Here is a 19,995-nt window from a genome sequence, read left to right as displayed (position 1 = left end):
GAGAAGTGAGCAAATGTTTGTTGCCACTTTTCCATGTTGCAGCATGTGGGATCTTTCGTTGCAGCGCGTGGGATCTTTCATTGCGGTGCGTGAACTCTTCGTTGTGGCGCGTGGGCCTCTCTCTAGTTGTGGTGCGTGGGCTACAGAGTGTGCGGGCTCTCTAGTTGTGGTGCACAGTCTGCAGAGTGTGCGTGCTCAGTAGTTGCAGCATGTGGGCTCTCTGGTTGTGGCGCATGGGCTCTAGAGCGCACGGGCTTAGTTGCCCTGCCGCATTTGGGATCCTAGTTCCCCAACCAGGAATCGAACCCTGTCCCCTGCATTGGAAGACGGATTCTTAATCACTGGACCACCAGGGAATTCCCCCATGTTCCTTCTAATCTTGACTGTATATACTACATGTAATTTTTACAGAATTGCGATCACAGTCATTACATTCTGATGGTTTAAAACTAGGGATTGCTAAGAAATTAAGTTCTAGAAATCTTCCTAAAAAAGGGAAACCCTGATCTCCCTGGGATGCATTCTTCTGCATCTGCTCCAATCCTGGGCACTAGACCATACAGGTTTCTCCACTGCTGTGTTATTCCTGTCTGGAACACCATGTTTCATATAAATAATGTCTTCCTGTGGATTCTTCCCCCTTTGCACTTTGATGCCACAATTGTAACACCTAAAAGAAGCTTGGGGCTTGATAAGTTGTTACCATTGCAAAATGAGATTGGAATTTAGTTCATGCTTCTTGGAAATGATTTGTCATGAATTCCTGGGACCTCAGGAAACATCCTTAGAGTCAGCATTAGTAATCCGTAGAGGCTGCATAGTATACTGGTTAAAAGTTCATTCTCTGGGGCTTCCCTGGTGGCGCAGTGGTTGAGAGTCCGCCTGTCGATGCGGGGGACGTGGGTTCGTGCCCCGGTCTGGGAGTATCCCACATGCCGTGGAGCGGCTGGGCCCGTGAGCCATGGCTGCTGAGCCTTCGCGCCTGGAGCCTGTGCTCCGCGGTGGGAGAGGCCACAGCAGTGAGAGGCCCGCGTACCGCCAAAAAAAAAAAAAAAAAAAAAAGTTCATTCTCTGGAGCCATACTGCTTGCCTGGGGTGAAATACTGGCTCCGTTATTTATTAGTTGAATGATCTTGGGTAAGTTACTTTACCTCTCTGTGCCTTTGTATTCTCACATCTGTGAAATAAAGATATTAATAGTATTTACTTCATAGAGTTGTTGAGAGCATTAAATAGTTAGAACAATGCCGAGTGCTTGCCCTTATGATTTTTACTAATTTAATGTACCGTTAAAAAAAATCTGAGATAACCATTGTTTGCTCTAATCCACATTTTGTATGGTCTAAATAAATACTTGGGGACTTGCTTGGTGGTCCAGTGGTTAAGACTTCACGTTCCCAATGTAGGGGGCCTGGTTTCCATCCCTGGTCAGGGAACCAGATCCCGCATGCTGCATCAAAGACCTGGTGCAGCTAAATAAATAAATATTTTAAAAACAAACAAACAAACTTGTCTGTGCTTTCATGCACTTTTATCTCCACCCCAATCCCAAGGAAGGCACAATTCTTAAATTTATTGCCAGTTGTTACAAAATATTACAAAAATGGGTCTAAAATAATGTTTTTAGGAGTGGATCTTCCAGTTTGACCCCAGGGAGAGGAGACCTCAGCAGTGAACAGTGTACACAGGTAAGTTCTTGTGTAGTTGGATATGTTTATGAGTTACTGAGGAATTGCTTCTGGTCACTGTCACCTTGCCAGAAAGAAGCCTTCTTTTTTCAAAATATGTTTTCCTGAACTCATAGCTTTTGTAATTTGTACCACTCTTTTGTCCTTTGGAATCCACTGGCTTGGGTTGTATTTTAGTTCTGTATCTGTCTAATCTTCCTAATTAAATTATAAATTCCTAGAGAGCAAAAAAGGTGGGTCATGTTTGAGAGTAGCAGATTGACTGGAGCATAGGGACAAGTAAGTGTGTAATTGGAGAGTTGGAGATAAAGCTAGTTTGAAGATAGAAAACAGAGAGCTCTGAATGTGAATCAAGACATTTTGATTTAATTTTTACACAGAGGTAGTCCTTAAGGGTTTCTTAGCATAGAAATGGCATAATCCAAGCTTCGCTTTAGAGAAATTAATCAGGTTCATGTGTCTGATAGATTGGAAAAGAGATGAGATTCAAAAGAGATGGATTGGTCAGGAGACTTAGGAAAAACCTCAGGTGAGAGGTGGTGATAAGAGCTTTGCCAGTGAAATCGGAAAGGGAAAAACTTACTACTGAATGGGGTGAATGGTGTTTAATTAGGAAGCATTGGCAGCCCAAGGGCTGGACCATTCTTTCTCTTCGACTGCTCCAGGTGACCTCCTTGCTACAGTTGGTTCATTCCTGCAGTGAGCAGTCTCCTCAGGCCTCTGCACTTTATTATGATGAATTTGCCAACCTGATCCAGGGCAGAAAGCTGGCTCCAAAAGTGCTGGTATGTCCAAGTATCTTTTCTTAAAACAATGAAGCATGAGGGCTGCTTTACTATACATTCTTCAAACCCTTCTCTCTGTTGTGCTGCAAAAATAAAAAGATCTTCCTGTGAGCTCTCCCATATTCTAATTGGGGAGGCTGTTCTGACTCACTCGGCCCCAGGCCTCTCCTCTGAGGCCTCCTTCACATAATAAAAATAAGGGATGAGGATGATGAACATGTGGTTAATGATGTTGTTGAAAGCCACCATCTATTCTGTGCCAAGCACTGTGTTAAGCATTTTTCATGTATTATGTCTATTCCACATCAGAATGATGAGGTATGTATTATTGTTATTTTCTTTTCAGAAATGAGGAAGCTGAAGCTTTAGAAAGGTTAATAGTTTATTTAGGGCTTTATAGCACATATAGCCTGGTCTACACAGCCTTTTTTGTTTGTTTGCTTCCTGAAGGAATGGGCTGGGCAGACCATCTCTGATGATTTCCAGGATGCCTTTGTGGTGGACATCTGTGTTGTTCCAGAAGGGTAAGTACCGTTTACCCACTGACATGGTTGTACTGGTAAAGAAATTATGTCAGTTATGTCAATTGCTGGTGCAAACCTCAGAATGTCTTGACCTCAGCCAAGTCTAGCCCACTCCCACAACTTCCCTCCTCCCAACCCCAGTATCCCAGCACTCCCAGCTCCAGGATTGCTTAAAGATTCCCCACTTGTTCTTTCTCACTTCTCCTCATAACAGAGGAGATTAGTTTGTTCTAGTGGTTTCTCCCATAGACTTGCCATACCCTTGAATTGCAGTATCAGATTCTGGGTTCTCTCCACAGTGACTATCCGTTTCCCGTGAAAGCTCTCTATGGACTAGAAGACGATGATAGTTGTGATGGGATTGCCATCAACCTCCTGCCACTGTTGTTCTCTCAGGACTTTGTGAAAGATGGGGGTAGACTGACTTCGCAGGAATCAGACCAAAAGTCAGTATACTTTTTCTTCTCTAAAACCTCTGTTGGTACTTTAAATGTTCATGGAGAATGCCACAGTTCTTGCAGTCTCTTGAGAACTTGATTGAAAAGGATTTCTCCCAAGACAGGTGGTATATGGATGGGTTCCTAAGAATGGGGCAGACTCCTTGTTTTCTCCCAGACCCTGGGTTTGGGATTTGCATTGAGTCATGACAGCCAACAGATATTCTGTGAGGCTGCTTTTGTTTCTGTTCCTTTTTCCCACCCATGAACGTGTTTGTCTATCTCTGCCACTCTTAACACCCTCCTTCCGTCTTATCTCTGCTTTCTCCTAACACGTGGACATTCAGTCTACTTACCTCTGTCTTCCTCCAATTCAGTTCATTATTTATTTGCTGAGCATCCGTTACATTCCTTGTTATATGTTCTTAAAAGTAGACATTTATTTTGGGCAAACCTCCTTAATTATAAGGTTGGGCTCTCTATAAACATGGACTAATGTGTCTATAAACCGTGGTCTAGAAATGGATTTTTCCTTCCCAGATTGGTTTCTCCGTTGTGCCTGGCTCCCTACTTCCGGCTACTGAGACTTTGTGTGGACAGACAACATAATGGAAACTTGGAGGAGATTGATGGTTTATTAGGTATAGGATGAAGTTATCAGATCCTTTCTTCTTTGTAACCTTTCTTTGGTAAACTTGGGGAAGGGGCAGACTGGTACCTGTGTGTGGGGGAAGGAATTTTTTAACATCACAGAGACTTTTAGATTATATTTATTGACTGTTGCGTGATATGGAAGTATTTTTGAGACTAATCAAAGCTTGACCTTCAAATACTAGTTAAAGGGGAAAGTAAGTAGAAGGAGAGCTAGCTCTAGGGGCAGCATCCATGTTCTGTTGACTTGAACTAAAGGGGATTAGAAATGTTTGTCCTTCTCTTTCAGACTGTCCTATATTCCTCACTGACCTGGAGCCTGGAGAGAGACTGGAGTCCATGTCTGTTAAAGAGCGTTCATTCATATGTTCACTTATATTTCTTACTCTCAACTGGTTCCGAGAGGTGAGCAGAGTTACTAGGACAATTCACTTACTGTCTGTAGTTTCTCTTGAAAGGAAATTGTTTTCTTGGTTCCACGAGGCTCCTTAAAAATTCTTCACCAACCACTAACCCCTGTGTGTTTCTGCAGATGTTGTATCCTACCCTTCCCTAATCATATGCACCTCCTAATGCAGCGAAATCAAAATACTTAGAATTCACTTACTGTTGCCCATGCTTACTACCTCCAAGCCTTTTCATGGTAATCTACTTCTGCCTGGAACAACTTCACCTTCACCACTGTGAAAATACTGTTCCTCCTTACATCGCTGTGCACTTAATGTTTCGATTTAGTGAGATCAAGTGAATGATAGTTTTCACTTTCCTTTACAATATTTTTGTGCTTAATGAAACGCACAATCGTAATGAAATATAATGAAAATGAAATGCAGAAAATGATGGTAACATCTTGCATCTATATCACACTTCCTTCCTCATGCATATTATTTCTGAGAATGTTTATTCACTTGAAATATCTCTTCTTATCCTGACAACTATATTATGATGTAGGCGGGATGGGTATTATTATCCTCGTTTTACACATATGGAATTGCAGATACAGAGAGTTCAAAGTCGTTAAAATTTATCAAACACACGTGCCAAATGCTGGGCTAGTTTCTTTATTCACACTTAATCCATACGACTGCATTCCAGTTTTATAGCTGAAGAAATAAAAGCTCAGAAAGGTTAAAGACTTGGCCAAGGTCACACAACTAGTAAGAAGCAGACTAGGATCTGTTTCACCGAAGTGTATACTTTCTAGCTATTGTGCTGTTCCACCTTGTTACTTAACTAGAAATAAGTAGAACCAGGATTAGAAGTTTCATCTCCTCTATTGGCCCAGGGCTTTTTTCTTTACAGCGCCTTGCTGAGAACACTTGGGCATTTCTCACTAGACTCGCAGATGCTGTCACCAAACAACTCTGTTAGCTCTTGCTGAATAATGCAAACAAGGTTAAAATCTGAACAGTTCACAGTGTGAGAATATAATTTTTACTTCCACAGGTTGTAAATGCCTTCTGTCGGCAAACGTTACCCGAGATGAAGGTGAAGGTACTCACCCGGTTAAAGCACATTGTAGAGCTGCAGCAACTCCTGGAAAAGCACTTGGCAGGTGAGGGAAGGGTCCTGTATTGTAGTCCTGCTGGGCAGTGGTAAGGAGATAGCAGAGTTAGCTTTTAAGCCAGACTCGACGATAGCTGCCCCCGACTCGTGGGACAAGAAAATGGTTGCTCAACAAAAATTTTAAAAAATGAGTACATTGGACTTCCCTGGTGGTGCAGTGGTTAAGAATCCGCCTGCCAACGCAGGGGACACGGGTTCAAGCCCTGGTCCGGGAAGATCCCACATGCCGCGGAGCAACTAAGCCCGTGCGCCACAACTACTGAGCCTGTGCTCTAGAGCCCGTGAGCCACAACTGCTGAGCCTGCGTGCCACACCTACTGAAGCCCACGCCTAGAGCCCATGCCCCGCAACAAGAGAAGCCACCACAATGAGACGCCCGTGCACTGCAACGAAAAGTAGAGCCCCCACTCACCACAACTAGAGAAAGCCCGCGTGCAGCAACAAAGACCCGACACGGCCAAAAATAAACAAATTAATTAATTAATTTAAAAAAAAAAAGAATACATCCTTTTTCCTCCTATTGTTATCTCCAGGAAACCTTGGTGTTTAATACAAGATATAAAACATTGGTTGGGCTTTTTGTAAATTACATTGCTTCTTTGGATATCAAACTTCCAGTGCCTGTTGCCTTCTTTTTTTTGCGATACACGGGCCTCTCACTGTTGTGGCCTCTCCCATTGCGGAACACAGGCTCCGGACGCACAGGCTCAGCGGCCATGGCTCACAGGCTCAGCCGCTCCGTGGCATGTGGGATCCCCCCGGACCAGGTCACGAACCCGTGTCCCCTGCATCGGCAGGCAGACTCCCAACCACTGCGCCACCAGGGAAGCCCCCCTTTGCCTTCTTGAACATCATTATGAACCAGGAATACAGCTGAGAGGCCTCTTAATACCTTCTGGCCATTATGAAAACTTGTCATTTTAGAGTGCTACCTTTGGGACTTTCCTGGTGGTCCAGTGGGTAAGACTCCCTGCTCCCAATGCAGGGGGCCCGGATTTGATCCCTGGTCGGGGAACTAGATCCCACATGCATGCTGCAACTAAGAAGCCCGCATGACACAACTAGGAGGTCCGCTTGCTGCAACGAAGATCCTGTGTGCTGCAACTAAGACTCGGCACAGCCAAAAATAATAAATAAATAAATAAATAAATAAAAATAAAGTGCTAGTTTGATTCTCTGGGGAAAACATGGAGCCTCCCTCAGGCTCTCGTCTAAATAATTGTGTGTAAAACAAACTGCTATGTGACCAAATATTGCTAATATCTTTAGATTTTAAATGTAAGTTAATTTATTTTTAGTTCTTATCTGCTTGGATGTTTTATATTGGTATAATGGTTTTACGTTAATTGATCATAATCAATTAATATGATATTCCTGTAAGTTATCTTTGGCTGTTTTACTATGCCAAAATGATTAATGTCAGATGACCTGAATGCATCTTACAGGCAGTCAGCCATGCTTGGTAGTTCTGGAAACTAGTTTTTAGCTAATCAGGTGATTAGCATTCAAGTCTAATAGTGGTATATGGTTGGTATACATTGAGCTTCCTGCTGTTTGTTTCAGTCACTCCAGACTATGTTCCTCCCCTTGCAAACTTTGACTTGGAAACTTCAGAAGTAACACCTCATACCAGTACTGCTGTTTCAGCAAAAATCAGAATACAAGGAAATTTAGGTGAGTATGCTCTTTTCTTCTTATTCTGTGTCTCCCTATGTGCCATGTTGAATTCACTTAGAGGTTATGTGCATCAAGACATCAATAATTGGAGAGATTATATAATTGAACCCTTTCTTTGGCATGGTTATCAGTGAACTATAATTTAGGATTATAAAATTTCCTCCTGTCTCTAGGTAGTCTTCATCAGGTTGTTTCTTGAAGACAGTGATATTTAGTAAACATGATTATTGCTTATTTGAGTCACTTTTCTCTTCTTGAAACATAAGGAGGAAGGAAACGAAAAGCAGATGGCAGTAAAATATCCTCCCCTGACCCACTTTCAAAGGAAGATAATTCAGGATGCGACCCTGCACCATCTGATAGGAGCCAGCTGGAAAAGGTATTGGAATGACTGGTATCTATGAAGGTGTGTGACAGCCCGGTGAGATTAACAAAGGGCCAGCATTATCTTATGCATTTTTCAGAGAGAAAGATGAGGGGAAAGAGAGGCGAACAAACTTCCTAGGCCTTGGAGTGACCCTCTCAGTAGCAGAGTTTGGGTTAGACTCCAAACATTTATCACTACCACACACTGTTTTTCTAATTATTTTCTTGATTGTATTACTCTCTTTTTTGCACCCCAGGAGTACTTTGAATTCTCTCTTGTAGCAATTAGCAAATTCTGTCTTTGTATGTAGTTCAAGATATACTTCTTTTAGCCTCTTTCCTCTTCCGATCCCAGGTTATCTACTTCTCAATGAATTTAGATGACATGAAATGCTTAGTACAGTTTCTTAATACAGATACTTAATAAACAGTAGGTCCTTTTCCTGTAATTGTACCACCCACAGGGTAGGTTTGTGAAATTGCCTAAACCACATGGATCCCAATTATTTCTGTTTTTTAGGTACTGTTTATTGAGAATTTATGTGTAACTCCTCTAATCTTCCTAAAAACTCAAGCTTAGTATTGATATTTACATTTAATAGATGAGGAAACTAAGATCCAGAGAGGATAGGTGACTTGTGCAAAGTTACACAGTTAATAAGTGCTTGAGCAAGGATTTGAAGCCAAATCTTTCTGGCCCCTAAGCTCATAGTTTTCTGTACCACACCATAGTGCCTTGATTTGTCTAATAGTTCATCCCTAAGTGGAAACCAACTGAGTATCAATGTGTGACCTATATCCCAAAATTACAATAGGTGATCTGTTTCAGGAATATTTAGGGACTTTGGTAAAAGGAAGTTGGTAAAAGGATGTGATGAACTGTAACTTTTTACATAAAATAAATGCACAATTGCATTTTGAAATCTTCATTTAAAGTTAGATTAATATAGAAGCCTTATTCTATTGGTTTCTGGTACTTTCTTCCCAGGAGTTCAGAGGGAAAGAAGAAAAGACAACAGTTTCATTACAGAATTACCATGCTTTTTTCCGAGAACTGGACCTTGAGGTCTTCTCTATTCTGCATTGTGGGCTCGTGGCCAAGTTCATCTTAGATACTGAAATGCACACTGAAGTAAGTGACAGAGCTGAGATCCCAGAACTTAATCTTATTTCAGAAAGTTGCTCAGCTCTATTCCTATTTCCAAAAGAAAACCATGACCCTGGGAGAAGTTGGACTCTGGCTTCCAAAGCCTTTATATGTGTAAGTGTGGATGAATAATCATCCTCATCATCTTGATGTTTTATAAATCCAAGTTTTTTTTATAGTGCGTTAGGCATTACGAAAGATCATGCTAATGATGTGATCCTTACTTTACGTTACTAATAATAACCTATTTAGATTACTTTTGTGGAGCAACACTGTTCTGATTTATAGTTACACAATGCTCTTTTCACTTTTTCATGACATTTGTTCAGTATCCATGAGATGTTTGTTGAGGCCTTTTTTGTTTTTGATGCAAATCTAGATATTGGCAATTCAGTATTACATAAGCATGATGCTTGCCTTCAGATAGCTTATAATCTAATAAAGGAAGGAAACAACTAGCAGTACATGCTATATTGATGGTCTGAACCAAGTACCAGTGAAACTGAGGAGAGAATGGTATTTATAATGAAGTTGGAAGTAGAAGACATTTACACAGAGAAGGTACCTTTTGGTATGGAATTTCACCAGAGAGTAGAGTTTTTCCAGGTTAAAAAATTTTTTTTGAGAAATAGCATGGATTTTTACCATAGATTTTTCAAGAATGTAAGCTCCTTCAAAATAGAGGGTTTTTTTTTTTTTCAGTCTTTCTACATCAGCCTGTACTTGGAGATTCTCCATAGATGTATGTTGAGTGAAAAGTTTGAAGTGAGACTGTTAGACCCATTCTACTTATGGTAGTATAATATAGTTATAAGGATCCTGCCCAGACTTAATAGTAGCAAAACATTAGGTGAAAGAAAATATGAAAGAATTACTTAATGAACAGAGAAGAGCAAAATTCCCTTTAATTAGTCATTTTTTTTAATCCCAAGGTACTTAGGAAATGCATCACGGGTCCATAGGTGGAAGGATACACCAGAGGCATTTATTTCTAGAGCAAAAGTGTGTCTTCTAAAACTATACTGCCTCATTCCCATTTAATAATTTTAAATTTTGTTTTACTTAAGAAGTGCATGACTTTTTGATTGGTTGCCAGAGCACTACAGCCGTTTATATGAGGTGGGGCCGAATTTCCCCCTTTTTTGGTAGTGGTCAGATTCTTTACCCCTTGTAAAGAGTAAACATGAAATGTGTCCCCCAGAAAGATGGCTAGGACACGCTGGGAATTACTCTTTCCTTCCTCCTTGTGATAGGCTACAGAAGTTGTGCAGCTTCAGCCCCCTGAGCTGCTTTTCTTGCTGGAAGATCTCGCCCAGAAGCTGGAGAACATGCTAACACCTTCTGTGACCAGGAGATGCCCCTTCCTCAAGGTTAGTACAGGCAGGAGCACAGGCCCTGGCCTCTGGATTTGGAAACAAGGAGGTCTTAGTAGTGAGTAAGTTGTCACTTTCTCTGGTATTGTTTTTGGGTAGCATGGTGGTAGCCCTGTTGCCAGCCCACGTTCATCTTGCTTTAGAAAGGAACTCTGAAACAGAGAAAACAAAAAAGCCACCCAAAACAGAAAATGTATTTCTAAATGCTCTGAGCATTCCTGAATCCTGTTCTTTGCTTGGGTTTTGGTTTTAACACCCTCCCAAACTAAGCCCTTGCCTAAGCCTCAGCATAGTAGTTGGCTGTCTAGAGAAGTCCAGAATCTTGAGTGTGTATCTAATGGACAAATGCATGTAACCTCTGGGGAAGCAGTGGGATGATACAAATGACAAAATGTGTAAGTTTTAGGTGTAAACGTTTAAAATTAGTATATCCAGTTACTTGATCCTTTCTTCTTATACTTAACTATTTGCTGTACATTCTTATCAGCCTATATGATTTCTATTTTCGTGTGAGTTTTATCTCGTTAGTAATTTTGGGTCTATACTTCTCAAACACTGTCTGTACTCTCTAAGCCAGTCTCTTGGTTATTTGAAGATTGAGTGAGTTCCCTCTGTCAAAATATATCCCTAATTTCTTCTGTCCGTTCTACCTGGTGGCACAAGGTTTGATTAAACTCTGTAATAAACTCTTAGTTTCAGAGAAGCTATCCAACAATTCCTTCCCTCGTAACTCTGAATTTATTATAGAGCAAAGGAAATCGGAATATTGGATTCTCACATCTCCACCAGAGATCTGCCTCAGAAATCGCTCATAGTGTTGTTCAACTGCTGAGCCCAATGTGTAACCATCTGGAGAACATTCACAACTATTTTCAGGTCAGAAGCCTATCTTATCGTTATAGAGACTTAGAAATTGCTTAATGAACAAGAGATTTCATTTTTGGCTGAGAAATATTGAAGGAAAATGAGGGCAATTGCTGAAGCAACAGTCTTAAAAGCATTTTTCCCTTGTAGTGCTTAACTGCTAAGAATCATGGTGTAGTTGATGGACCAGGAATTAAAGGTCAGGAGTACCACATAATGTCTTCCTGCTATCAGAGGCTACTGCAGACTTTACATGGACTTTTTGCTTGGTGAGTATGTAGGTAGAGATAATCAAGTATGTCCTTGCTTCTACTTGACAGTCACCAAGGCACTGAGGTATAGAAAAGAAGGAAAGGGCTCCAGAATTTTATGTAAATATGATGCTTATTCTTTCTGGAGTGTTTTTGTCTGCATCATTTCATTTGTTCTTGCACGCTCTGTGTCTTATGGAGTCACTATTATTAACTCATCTGAAAATCAGATGACTTGCTCTTGGCTAACCTGTAACAAATCTGGCCGTCTGATTCTTAGTGAGTTTGCTGTGGCAACCTTTCCCTAAAAGCACCAGAGAGACTGTCAGTTAAGAAGTTGTTATTAAACAAGTTGTAGATAAATTCCAGATTATGAGGTAAAGAGCTGAAGGCTGTGTAGGCTGGGGTGTTTAGGGATGCCTCATGAAATCATGGGACTTCATGGGGCCCTTGGAGGGTAGATGGCTTTTTGGGAGGTAAAGGAAGAAACTGGAAAGCATGGCATGGACAGAAGTAGAAACGAGGGAGGTGTGCCCTTTAAATGCTTTTGTTCCTCAGGGCTGGGTCCTGGTCTCTCTGTTCTCATTATACAGGTTTCTTGGGCAGTCTCACCCAAGCTTAAATTCGTGCTAAAATTTAACTTCTGAGCTACAGGCATTTATCTCCAACTGCCTACTCAGCACCCCGTTATAGATATGTCATTGACACCTCAGACTCATCACATCCAAAACAAATGTTTCATCCTTCCCACCTCTCCTTCATCTTTCCCTGGCTAGATAGATGGCACCACCAGTTGTTGAGCCAGAAACCAGGAGTTATTCTTCGTTCCTTCCTCTACTGTCTACCCTTTCTCTCTCCCACATCTGATCACAGAATCCTGCTGAGTTTGTCTTCTAGATAACACCTAAATGACCAGTGTCCTCTCCTCCTCCACTGCTTCCAGACTTCTGTTGTCTCTCACCAGGACTGGATTAGTTTCACAGTTGGTCTCTCTGCCTCCAGCTGTCCTCTTTCGGTCCCTTCTTCACACAGCAGTTAAAGCAATCTTCCCAACACAAACCCGATCTTATCCTAGCGCAACTTTGGCTTCTGATTGCCGTTAGATTTCTCTTGAGTTCAGACTCTTTTACCCAGCTTCTAAGGCCTTTTTTTATCTGACTCCTGCTATTCTACTCACTGTCTTGCACTCTGCCCTCCAGCTATACTGAATTAATTTCAGCAACCTGTGTAGCTTTTACCTGGAAGGCTCCACACATACCCATCCTTCTACCAGGATCCTCACCCTCCTTGATCCCCAGTCTTTTCTAACTCATCCTTGAGATCTGGATTTAAACTGTAGTTCCTCAGGGGCATCTTCCTTGACCCCTAGGCCAGGTAAGTCTCCTTTCTGCCTCTCTTATCCCCACTTCTTTCCTAATACTCTTACGATAAAACTGATCACATTTTATTATAATTACTTGTTGATCTGTCTTCCCTGCTGGACTGTGAGCTCCATGAAGGCAGAGACCAGCCACTGTCATATCCTCAGTACTTAAAAACAGTGCCTGACAAAGGATTTGAACAGATGCTGAAACAAGGAGATAAATGGGTGGCAAATAAACACATGCAAAGATATTCAGCAGTATTAGTTGTTAAGGAAATGCAAGTAAAAATCACAGAATGGCTAAATTAAAAAGGTTTACCTCGCCAAGTGTTGGCGAGGATGTAGAGTAACTGGAGCTCTCACATGCTGCTGGTGCGACTGTACAATGGTACACCCACTTTTGAAAACTGTTTGGCAGTTCCTTAAAAAGTTAGATACACACCTACCATACAACCCAGCCATTTCATTCCTAGTATTTATCCGAGAGAAATGAAAACGTGTGTCTACACAAAGGCTTGTGAATGAATGTTTATTTCAGCTTTATTTGTAATAGCCCCAAATAGGAAACAATTCAAATGTCCATCGAATAGTGAACAGATAAACAAATTGTGATATGTTGATGTGGTAGAATACTACATTGCAACAATATGGATGAAAAAAGAATTATAGTGAAGAAAAACCAAGACTGTAAGAGTATGTAGTATTTGATTTTATTTATATAAAATTCTAGGGCTTCCCTGGTGGCACAGTGGTTGAGAGTCCGCCTGCCGATGCAGGGGACACGGATTCGTGCCCCGGTCCGGGAAGATCCCACATGCCGCGGAGCGGCTGGGCCCGTGAGCCATGGCCGCTGAGCCTGTGCGTCCGGAGCCTGTGCTCCGCAACGGGAGAGGCCACAACAGTGAGAGGCCCGCATACCGCAAAAAAAAAAAAAAAAAAAAAATCTAGAAGAAGCATATAATTTTGTAGTGACAGAAAACAGTTCAGTGGTTGCCTCACATTGGGCGGGAGGATGGAAGGAGGGATGGATTACAAAGGAATACGAGGAAACTTTTGGGGGTAATAGATATGTTTATTATTTTCAGTGCAGTGGTGGTTTCATGGGTTTATATATAAGTCAGCTGATGAAATTCAGCATTTTAAATACATTCATTTTATTATATGTCAATTATACTTTAATAAAGCCATCCCCACCCCCCACCTCCCCCCCCTGAAAAACCTGCAGCCCATAAGAGGCCCTCAGAATTCATTTGTGGAAAGGAAGAGAGGCTACCACTGGTGATGTGGAAATGTTTCTAGAGGAGTGAAAGATCTAGGGGGTCAGATTGTGCTGGGCCTTGAAGGTCAGGCCGAAGAACTTGAATGCTGTCCAGGGAAACAATTTTGGAGTTTTATGATCACATCCATGATATAGTGAAAGCAGTGTTTTATGAAAATCCTTTTGGCAGCAGCATGCAGGACAAAGGGATTGGAAAGGCAATCAAAAAGACCAGTCAAAAGATGTTGACATGATCTGTGCATGGGATGATGATAAGGGCCTGGCCTAGAGTGATGGCCTTGGCTTGGAAAGGAAGGGGCAATAGGAAAGATAATCTGAAGATAGAATTGTCAAGACTTGACTTAATACAGAAGAAGGAATAAGTTCTTTGCTGAACATCTACTATGGATTAGACATGGATTTAAGCAATTTCACAAAGTTATTCCTGTTTTTCTGGAGAAGACTGATAGTTATCTCTAGAATGTACAGAATGAAGGAGAGCTTTGTTTCCCTTGAAAATAATCCTAGGAGGACTGTTAGGTCCTTAAGGAAAGACTTTTTCAGATACACTTCAACTTCTAGTCTGATACTCACAGCAGTGACTGAATTTAGCACTTGAGTACTTTCAGTACTTCAGTTCTCCTTTTTCTTCTGTTTTATCGATGGTACAGACTGGAGGCCAGGATCCTCAACTGCTGTCCACGTAATCTTCCTGGAACTGAGCTAAACTACGTTTCCTTGACTTTCCCTTAGGAACGGATTTTTTCAACCTGAAAATATTAACTTACTATACTCAGCCCTTGAGGTCCTTTCTAACCGACTGAAGCTGGGAGAGCCTGACCAAGCCTTGGAGGAGCTGCTTAGGTGGGTCAGACCACATACCCCTCCCTGACTGTTGTCCCAAGAAGCTCCTAGGAATAAGATTGGCAAGATTTCTTGGAGATAACTTGGTATTTTCAGTGACTTTTCCTCATCTATGTGAGCTTTCTCTTGTGTGTATTCAGATATATCCCGAAGCATTAGAAACTGTTGAATTAATCAAACTAAATCTTTTTGCACCCTTCATCCTGTAAAGCTCACCTTTTCAGGTAATGTTGATGAAAGCATTGGCCATCTGTAGTCAACTCTTGATTATCCAGGGACCTACTCTGTCTCCTAGTAGGCTTGGGTAATTAGGTAGCAGTTAGTTACTACTGATTACCTGTCCATTTCCCTCATCTTGGAAGAGGAGCCTAGGCCGAGGGCACAGGAGGTGAGAAGAAGCTCTAAGGGGCACAGCTTCCAGCCTCTACCCCAGCTTCAACCAGAGCACCTTGGTCTTTCCCTTACCTCCCCTGATAGCCTAGGCCATCACTGGGTCCACAGTCAATGCTTGTCATTCCTGCCTAGAGAGCCTTATTTCATTTTCAATACAGTACTTTTAAATTTGTTTGACTTCCTTCCCACCAATCAATCAGGAGTTGACTCTAGTTTTATTTCACCTACAGTTTTGGATTAATTGTGACTCCTCATCTACCATTACTTCAGAGCATTGAAAGCTAGCCATTTATGGTACATTTATTAGAAGCTCTGCTTTCTCTGCCTTATCATTTCCTTTCACTTTGTCCCTATGAACCCAGAATTTAAACATTATTCTCAGTGTGTTGCCTAATGCCTTAAAAAGCAAGTAATTTATTCTACACTGAGAATAATGTAGTCAGCATGGCCTATGCTAGCAATTGGGTATCTTGGCATATATGACCTCTTCAAGGCCAGCATTTCACCCACTGGGCTCTGGCCTCCATGCCCTAACTTTCTTTATACAAAGTTATAGTCTCTGTAAGGTCTTGAAAGAAGGTTCTACTAAAGCCCCGGCAAATGAGGAGGATTCTGATTAGACCATCAAGCATTTAAGCGGACTTGGATAACTCATGGATTTGGACACATCTGTAATACTTGTGGTGGTGTTTTTTATTTTTTTTCTTGTCTCCTTACAGCCAGAGCTTCCATTACTTGCAGAATTTCCATCTCAGCGTTCCCAGTTTCCAGTGTGCTCTTTATCTCCTCAGACTTTTGATGATCATTTTGGAGAAATCTACAGCTCCTACTCAGAACAAAGGAAAAATTGGTGATGGGCCATATCCTCTTTTTTCTTTCATGAATAGACTTGTAAACTTAGGGCTTCCTAGGACCTTGTAAATTTTATAAGCAAATCTGTCCATAACCCTGGATGTGCTCTCTTGCTATACCAAGAAGGACATTTTTCCAGAAGGAGCTATGTCTGATCTCTGCTGACATTGATTAGACTGAGTGTGGTTAGTTCAGTTGGCTCGATTTTGTTTGGCTTTTGTTTATGTCCTTCTTTTTTTTTCCCCCCCCCTTAAGTATCTGAGACATTTGACTGAAAGACATAAACCATGAAGTTAATAAAATGGGAGAGAGAGGAGAAATCAGAATTAGGTGTAAAGAAAGGTTTGGCCCCGTCCCTGATCTTTTTCTTTCTTTCCTCCTCTTATTTTTTTTTAATTTTTATTTATTTATTTTTGGCTGCGTCGGGTCTTTTTTTTTTTTTTTAGAATGTAATTTGGTGGTATCTTTTTTTTTATTTAATTAATTAATATATTTTTGCTGTGTTGCGCCCCCGCCTCTGTGCAAGGGCCCTCCCCAGCCGTGGCAAGCGGGGGCCACTCCTCATCGCGGTGCACGGGCCTCTCACCATGGCGGCCTCTCCCGTTGCAGAGCACAGGCTCCAGACACGCAGGCTCAGTAGCCGTGGCTCACGGGCTCAGCCGCTCTGCGGCATGTGGGATCCTCCCAGACCAGGGCTCGAACCCGCGTCCCCTGCATCAGCAGGCAGACTCTCAACCACTGCGCCACCAGGGAAGCCCCGGCTGCGTCGGGTCTTAGTTGCAGCACACAGGATCTTTCGTTGCAGCATGCGGGCTTCTCTAGTTGTGGCGTGAGGGCTTTTCTCTAGTTGTGGTGCGCGGGCTTAGTTGCCCCGTGGCATGTGGGATCTTAGTTCCCCGACCAGGGATCGAACCGGCGTCCCCTGCATTGCAAGACGGATTGTTAATCGCTGGACCACCAGGGAAGTCCCCCTGATCTTTTTCTTTAACTATCTTTTGACATAGCTCTTGGAATGCATCTCACTGATACAACTTAATTGGCAGCACAGACAGAAAGCAAGGAGAACGTGCAAAACAAACCTTTATTATTCCCTGTTGTTTAAAAGGGGAGGGTTTGGTATGAATCTAGGAAGCAGCCACTGCTTGTTGGCCTGCCAAGGAGGAGCTGAGATGGACTTCCCACTGCCCAGCAGTGTTCCTTTTCTCTGTGTGTCTGTGTGGTTCACGTTTGTGTCAAGACAGGGTAAGCGGGTGGGACATGTTGACTCTTAGAGAAATGGGTTTATTTCTGGTAGAAGAACCAGTAGAGCAGGAATTCATGACAGCTTTTTTTCAAATTGTCTGTTAGCCCAGGAACGTCATAGTAAATATAAAAGAATAATCCTTTTGGTCAATAATCATCCCCAAAAGCCTGCAAAACAAGAGTGAAGTTCATTTTCCATGAATGAGATGTCTTTGCCTTGTTGCTCCAACAGCTTCCCTGGCCAGACAGTTCCTTTGTCGGGTGTGGCCAAGTGGGGAGAAAGAGAAGAGCAGCATTCCTAATGACCAGCTCCAGGCTTTGCTTAGGTGAGAGGCTCAGTTTCTGTCCACAAGCCAAATAGCCTTCCATTTTGCCACTGTTCAGATCCCTTGTCTGGTCAAAAACTGAGAAATTACCTTGGTTAGGGGTAACTTGGAAGCAGGGAAGTAGGTTTGAAATTAACATAATTTGGAATATGTGGATGTCAGATCTTCTTGTTTTGTTTTATACTGTCAGCTAGTTCTTTATTAAATCAAATCATAGAGGAAGTGGGGGAGTCTGCTGTTGTATCCTGCCTTGTTAACCAATGAGTCAGATATTTATTATTGCCTACCATATCCAAGACACAGCGATCACTTCCAAGGTGTCCAACTATTTCCAACTGAGACATCATTTCCTTTACCTCCTGACAAGTATTTGGAATCCTTACTAAAAATAAGTATTGGGAGTTCCCTGGCGGTCCAGTGGTTAAGACTTGGCGCTTTCACTGCTATGGACCCAGGTTCAGTCCCTGGTTGGGGAAGTAAGATCCCACAAGCCACGTGGTGCAGCCAAAAAATAAAAAATAAAATAAAGTAAAATAAATGCTAATAGTTTTATTTATTTATTTATTTATTTATGTTTGGCTGTGTTGGGTCTTCGTTTCTGTGCGAGGGCTTTCTCTAGTTGCGGTGAGTGGGGGCCACTCTTCATCGTGGTGTTTGGGCCCCTCACTGTTGTGGCCTCTCCCGTTGCGGAGCACGGACTCCAGACACGCAGGCTCAGTAGCTGTGGCTCACGGGCCCAGTTGCTCTGCGGCATGTGGGATCCTCCCAGACCAGGGCTCGAACCCGTGTCCCCTGCATCGGCAGGCAGATTCTCAACCACTGCGTCACCAGGGAAGCCCCCTAATAGTTGTTTTAAAGCTTAGTACCTGGTAATGTCTCAAGAAAGAAATCTTGATTTAGGAATTCTGTAACATGCGTTCATACTCCTGTGGCTGTCAATGCAGCATCTACCTGGAGCACACAGACGGTGTTCTGAAGGCCATAGAGGAGATCGCTGGTGTTGGTGTCCCAGAACTGATCAACTCTCCTAAAGAGGCATCTTCCTCCACATTCCCTACACTGACCAGGTAAGGGAGTACTCTCCTCTTGTTCTCTCCCTAAATTAGAATCACACTGTCTAATGTATGTAGTTTCCAAATAACTACCTTACTCTTCATCTAGTTCTGATACAGAGGGTAGGTACAATCATTCATTCAACACACACAGTGTCTACTGTGCATTCTCTCCAAGTGGCTCTTAGCCAGCACATGTGAAAGGACCTTACTGAGGAATGAATTTTCAGTAGTTACAGTCTTCAGCGGCATTGGATATTTAATCACCAGACTTCTATCAGTGCTTTCATCCTTTAAATGTGAAATTACTTTTCCAGTATTGTAGCCATCTTTAGAAGGATACAGTGATTGTTGTATCTAACCATATATCTCACTTAATGGGTTTTGTGTCTCATAATATCAGTGGTTATCTGACACTTGTATGGTCTTCACAGTTTATAACACACTCTTACATCGTTTATCTCATTTGATCCTTTTGATAAATCTGTGAGGTAGGTATCATTACCCCTGTTTCACTGATGAGAAAAATGAGTGTTAGGGGGCTTGCTCAATTGATACAGGCAATAAAGTAAATATGGAACTAGGAACTTAAACTCAGATCTTCTCACCACTACTTTCCTGCTCTTTACCACTACACTCACCCTTCATGAAGTTAATCCCCTTATTTCACAGGCTGTCTTCTCGGCTTATTTCTAAATCCTTCCCACTCTCGTGTCCTCTTAGGGTGGACCCTAGTGAAAGGACATTCAGAGAGGTGGGGAGGGAAATAACTTTTGGTTTCCTGGCTTCTTCCTAGGACTTTGTTTCTGAGCAGTGCATCATTGTGTGGGCATCATGCTTTTCTCTTCTAGGCACACGTTTGTCATTTTCTTCCGTGTGATGATGGCTGAACTAGAGAAGACAGTGAAAGGTCTTCAGGCTGGAACAGCAGCAGACTCGGAGCAGGTAAGTCAGGTATTCCCACCCCAAGAAGTAGACTCTGAATTACTTGGAAGCTGCTGATTCTTCTACTCCTTGGGTCCAGAATTTTCTTCTAAGCTATTTCCTTCGAGTTACTAAGATCCAGGATTTTTTTTTCAAAGAGCTTCTGGTTTAATTTCCTTTCCCTCTGGTTGGAAGTGAGGATTGGGCTCTGTTTTCCCTGGCTACTTCCCAGGGGACTTGGGACTCCATAGAGCTAGTCTGGAAAAAAATATCTTTGTTTGCAGCCTCATGTACCCGGCTGCAACTTGTGATCTGGCATGAGGTGAGCAAGCCTGTTTGAGATGCTGTGGTAGCCTGGGCCTTGGTAGCCTGCTAACCAGAACCGAGCTAGC

The 19,995-nt window shown here is 42.3% G+C and overlaps 1 protein-coding gene across 4 annotated transcripts in view; it reads left to right on the top strand.

The window, feature by feature from the left end:
* Positions 1 to 19,995, top strand: part of FANCD2 (FA complementation group D2) — a 58,619-nt gene that overhangs the window by 30,921 nt on the left and 7,703 nt on the right. For all 4 annotated transcript variants that reach the window (XM_081245753.1, XM_081245751.1, XM_081245752.1 and 1 more), the window contains 18 exons: positions 1,628 to 1,688; positions 2,354 to 2,473; positions 2,924 to 2,997; positions 3,297 to 3,443; positions 3,975 to 4,075; positions 4,375 to 4,490; positions 5,532 to 5,640; positions 7,215 to 7,325; positions 7,595 to 7,707; positions 8,683 to 8,826; positions 10,095 to 10,211; positions 10,962 to 11,090; positions 11,229 to 11,347; positions 14,704 to 14,814; positions 15,927 to 16,057; positions 17,534 to 17,627; positions 18,572 to 18,694; positions 19,531 to 19,624. In XM_081245753.1, the coding sequence (XP_081101879.1) occupies positions 1,628 to 1,688; positions 2,354 to 2,473; positions 2,924 to 2,997; positions 3,297 to 3,443; positions 3,975 to 4,075; positions 4,375 to 4,490; positions 5,532 to 5,640; positions 7,215 to 7,325; positions 7,595 to 7,707; positions 8,683 to 8,826; positions 10,095 to 10,211; positions 10,962 to 11,090; positions 11,229 to 11,347; positions 14,704 to 14,814; positions 15,927 to 16,057; positions 17,534 to 17,627; positions 18,572 to 18,694; positions 19,531 to 19,624 (2,014 nt within the window). The remainder of the gene's footprint in view (positions 1 to 1,627; positions 1,689 to 2,353; positions 2,474 to 2,923; positions 2,998 to 3,296; positions 3,444 to 3,974; positions 4,076 to 4,374; positions 4,491 to 5,531; positions 5,641 to 7,214; positions 7,326 to 7,594; positions 7,708 to 8,682; positions 8,827 to 10,094; positions 10,212 to 10,961; positions 11,091 to 11,228; positions 11,348 to 14,703; positions 14,815 to 15,926; positions 16,058 to 17,533; positions 17,628 to 18,571; positions 18,695 to 19,530; positions 19,625 to 19,995) is intronic.

Source organism: Mesoplodon bidens (genome assembly GCF_964165515.1).
Source record: "Mesoplodon bidens genome assembly, chromosome: 10".
Taxonomy (NCBI): Eukaryota; Metazoa; Chordata; class Mammalia; order Artiodactyla; family Ziphiidae; genus Mesoplodon; species Mesoplodon bidens.
This window is presented reverse-complemented; position numbering and strand designations above follow the sequence as displayed.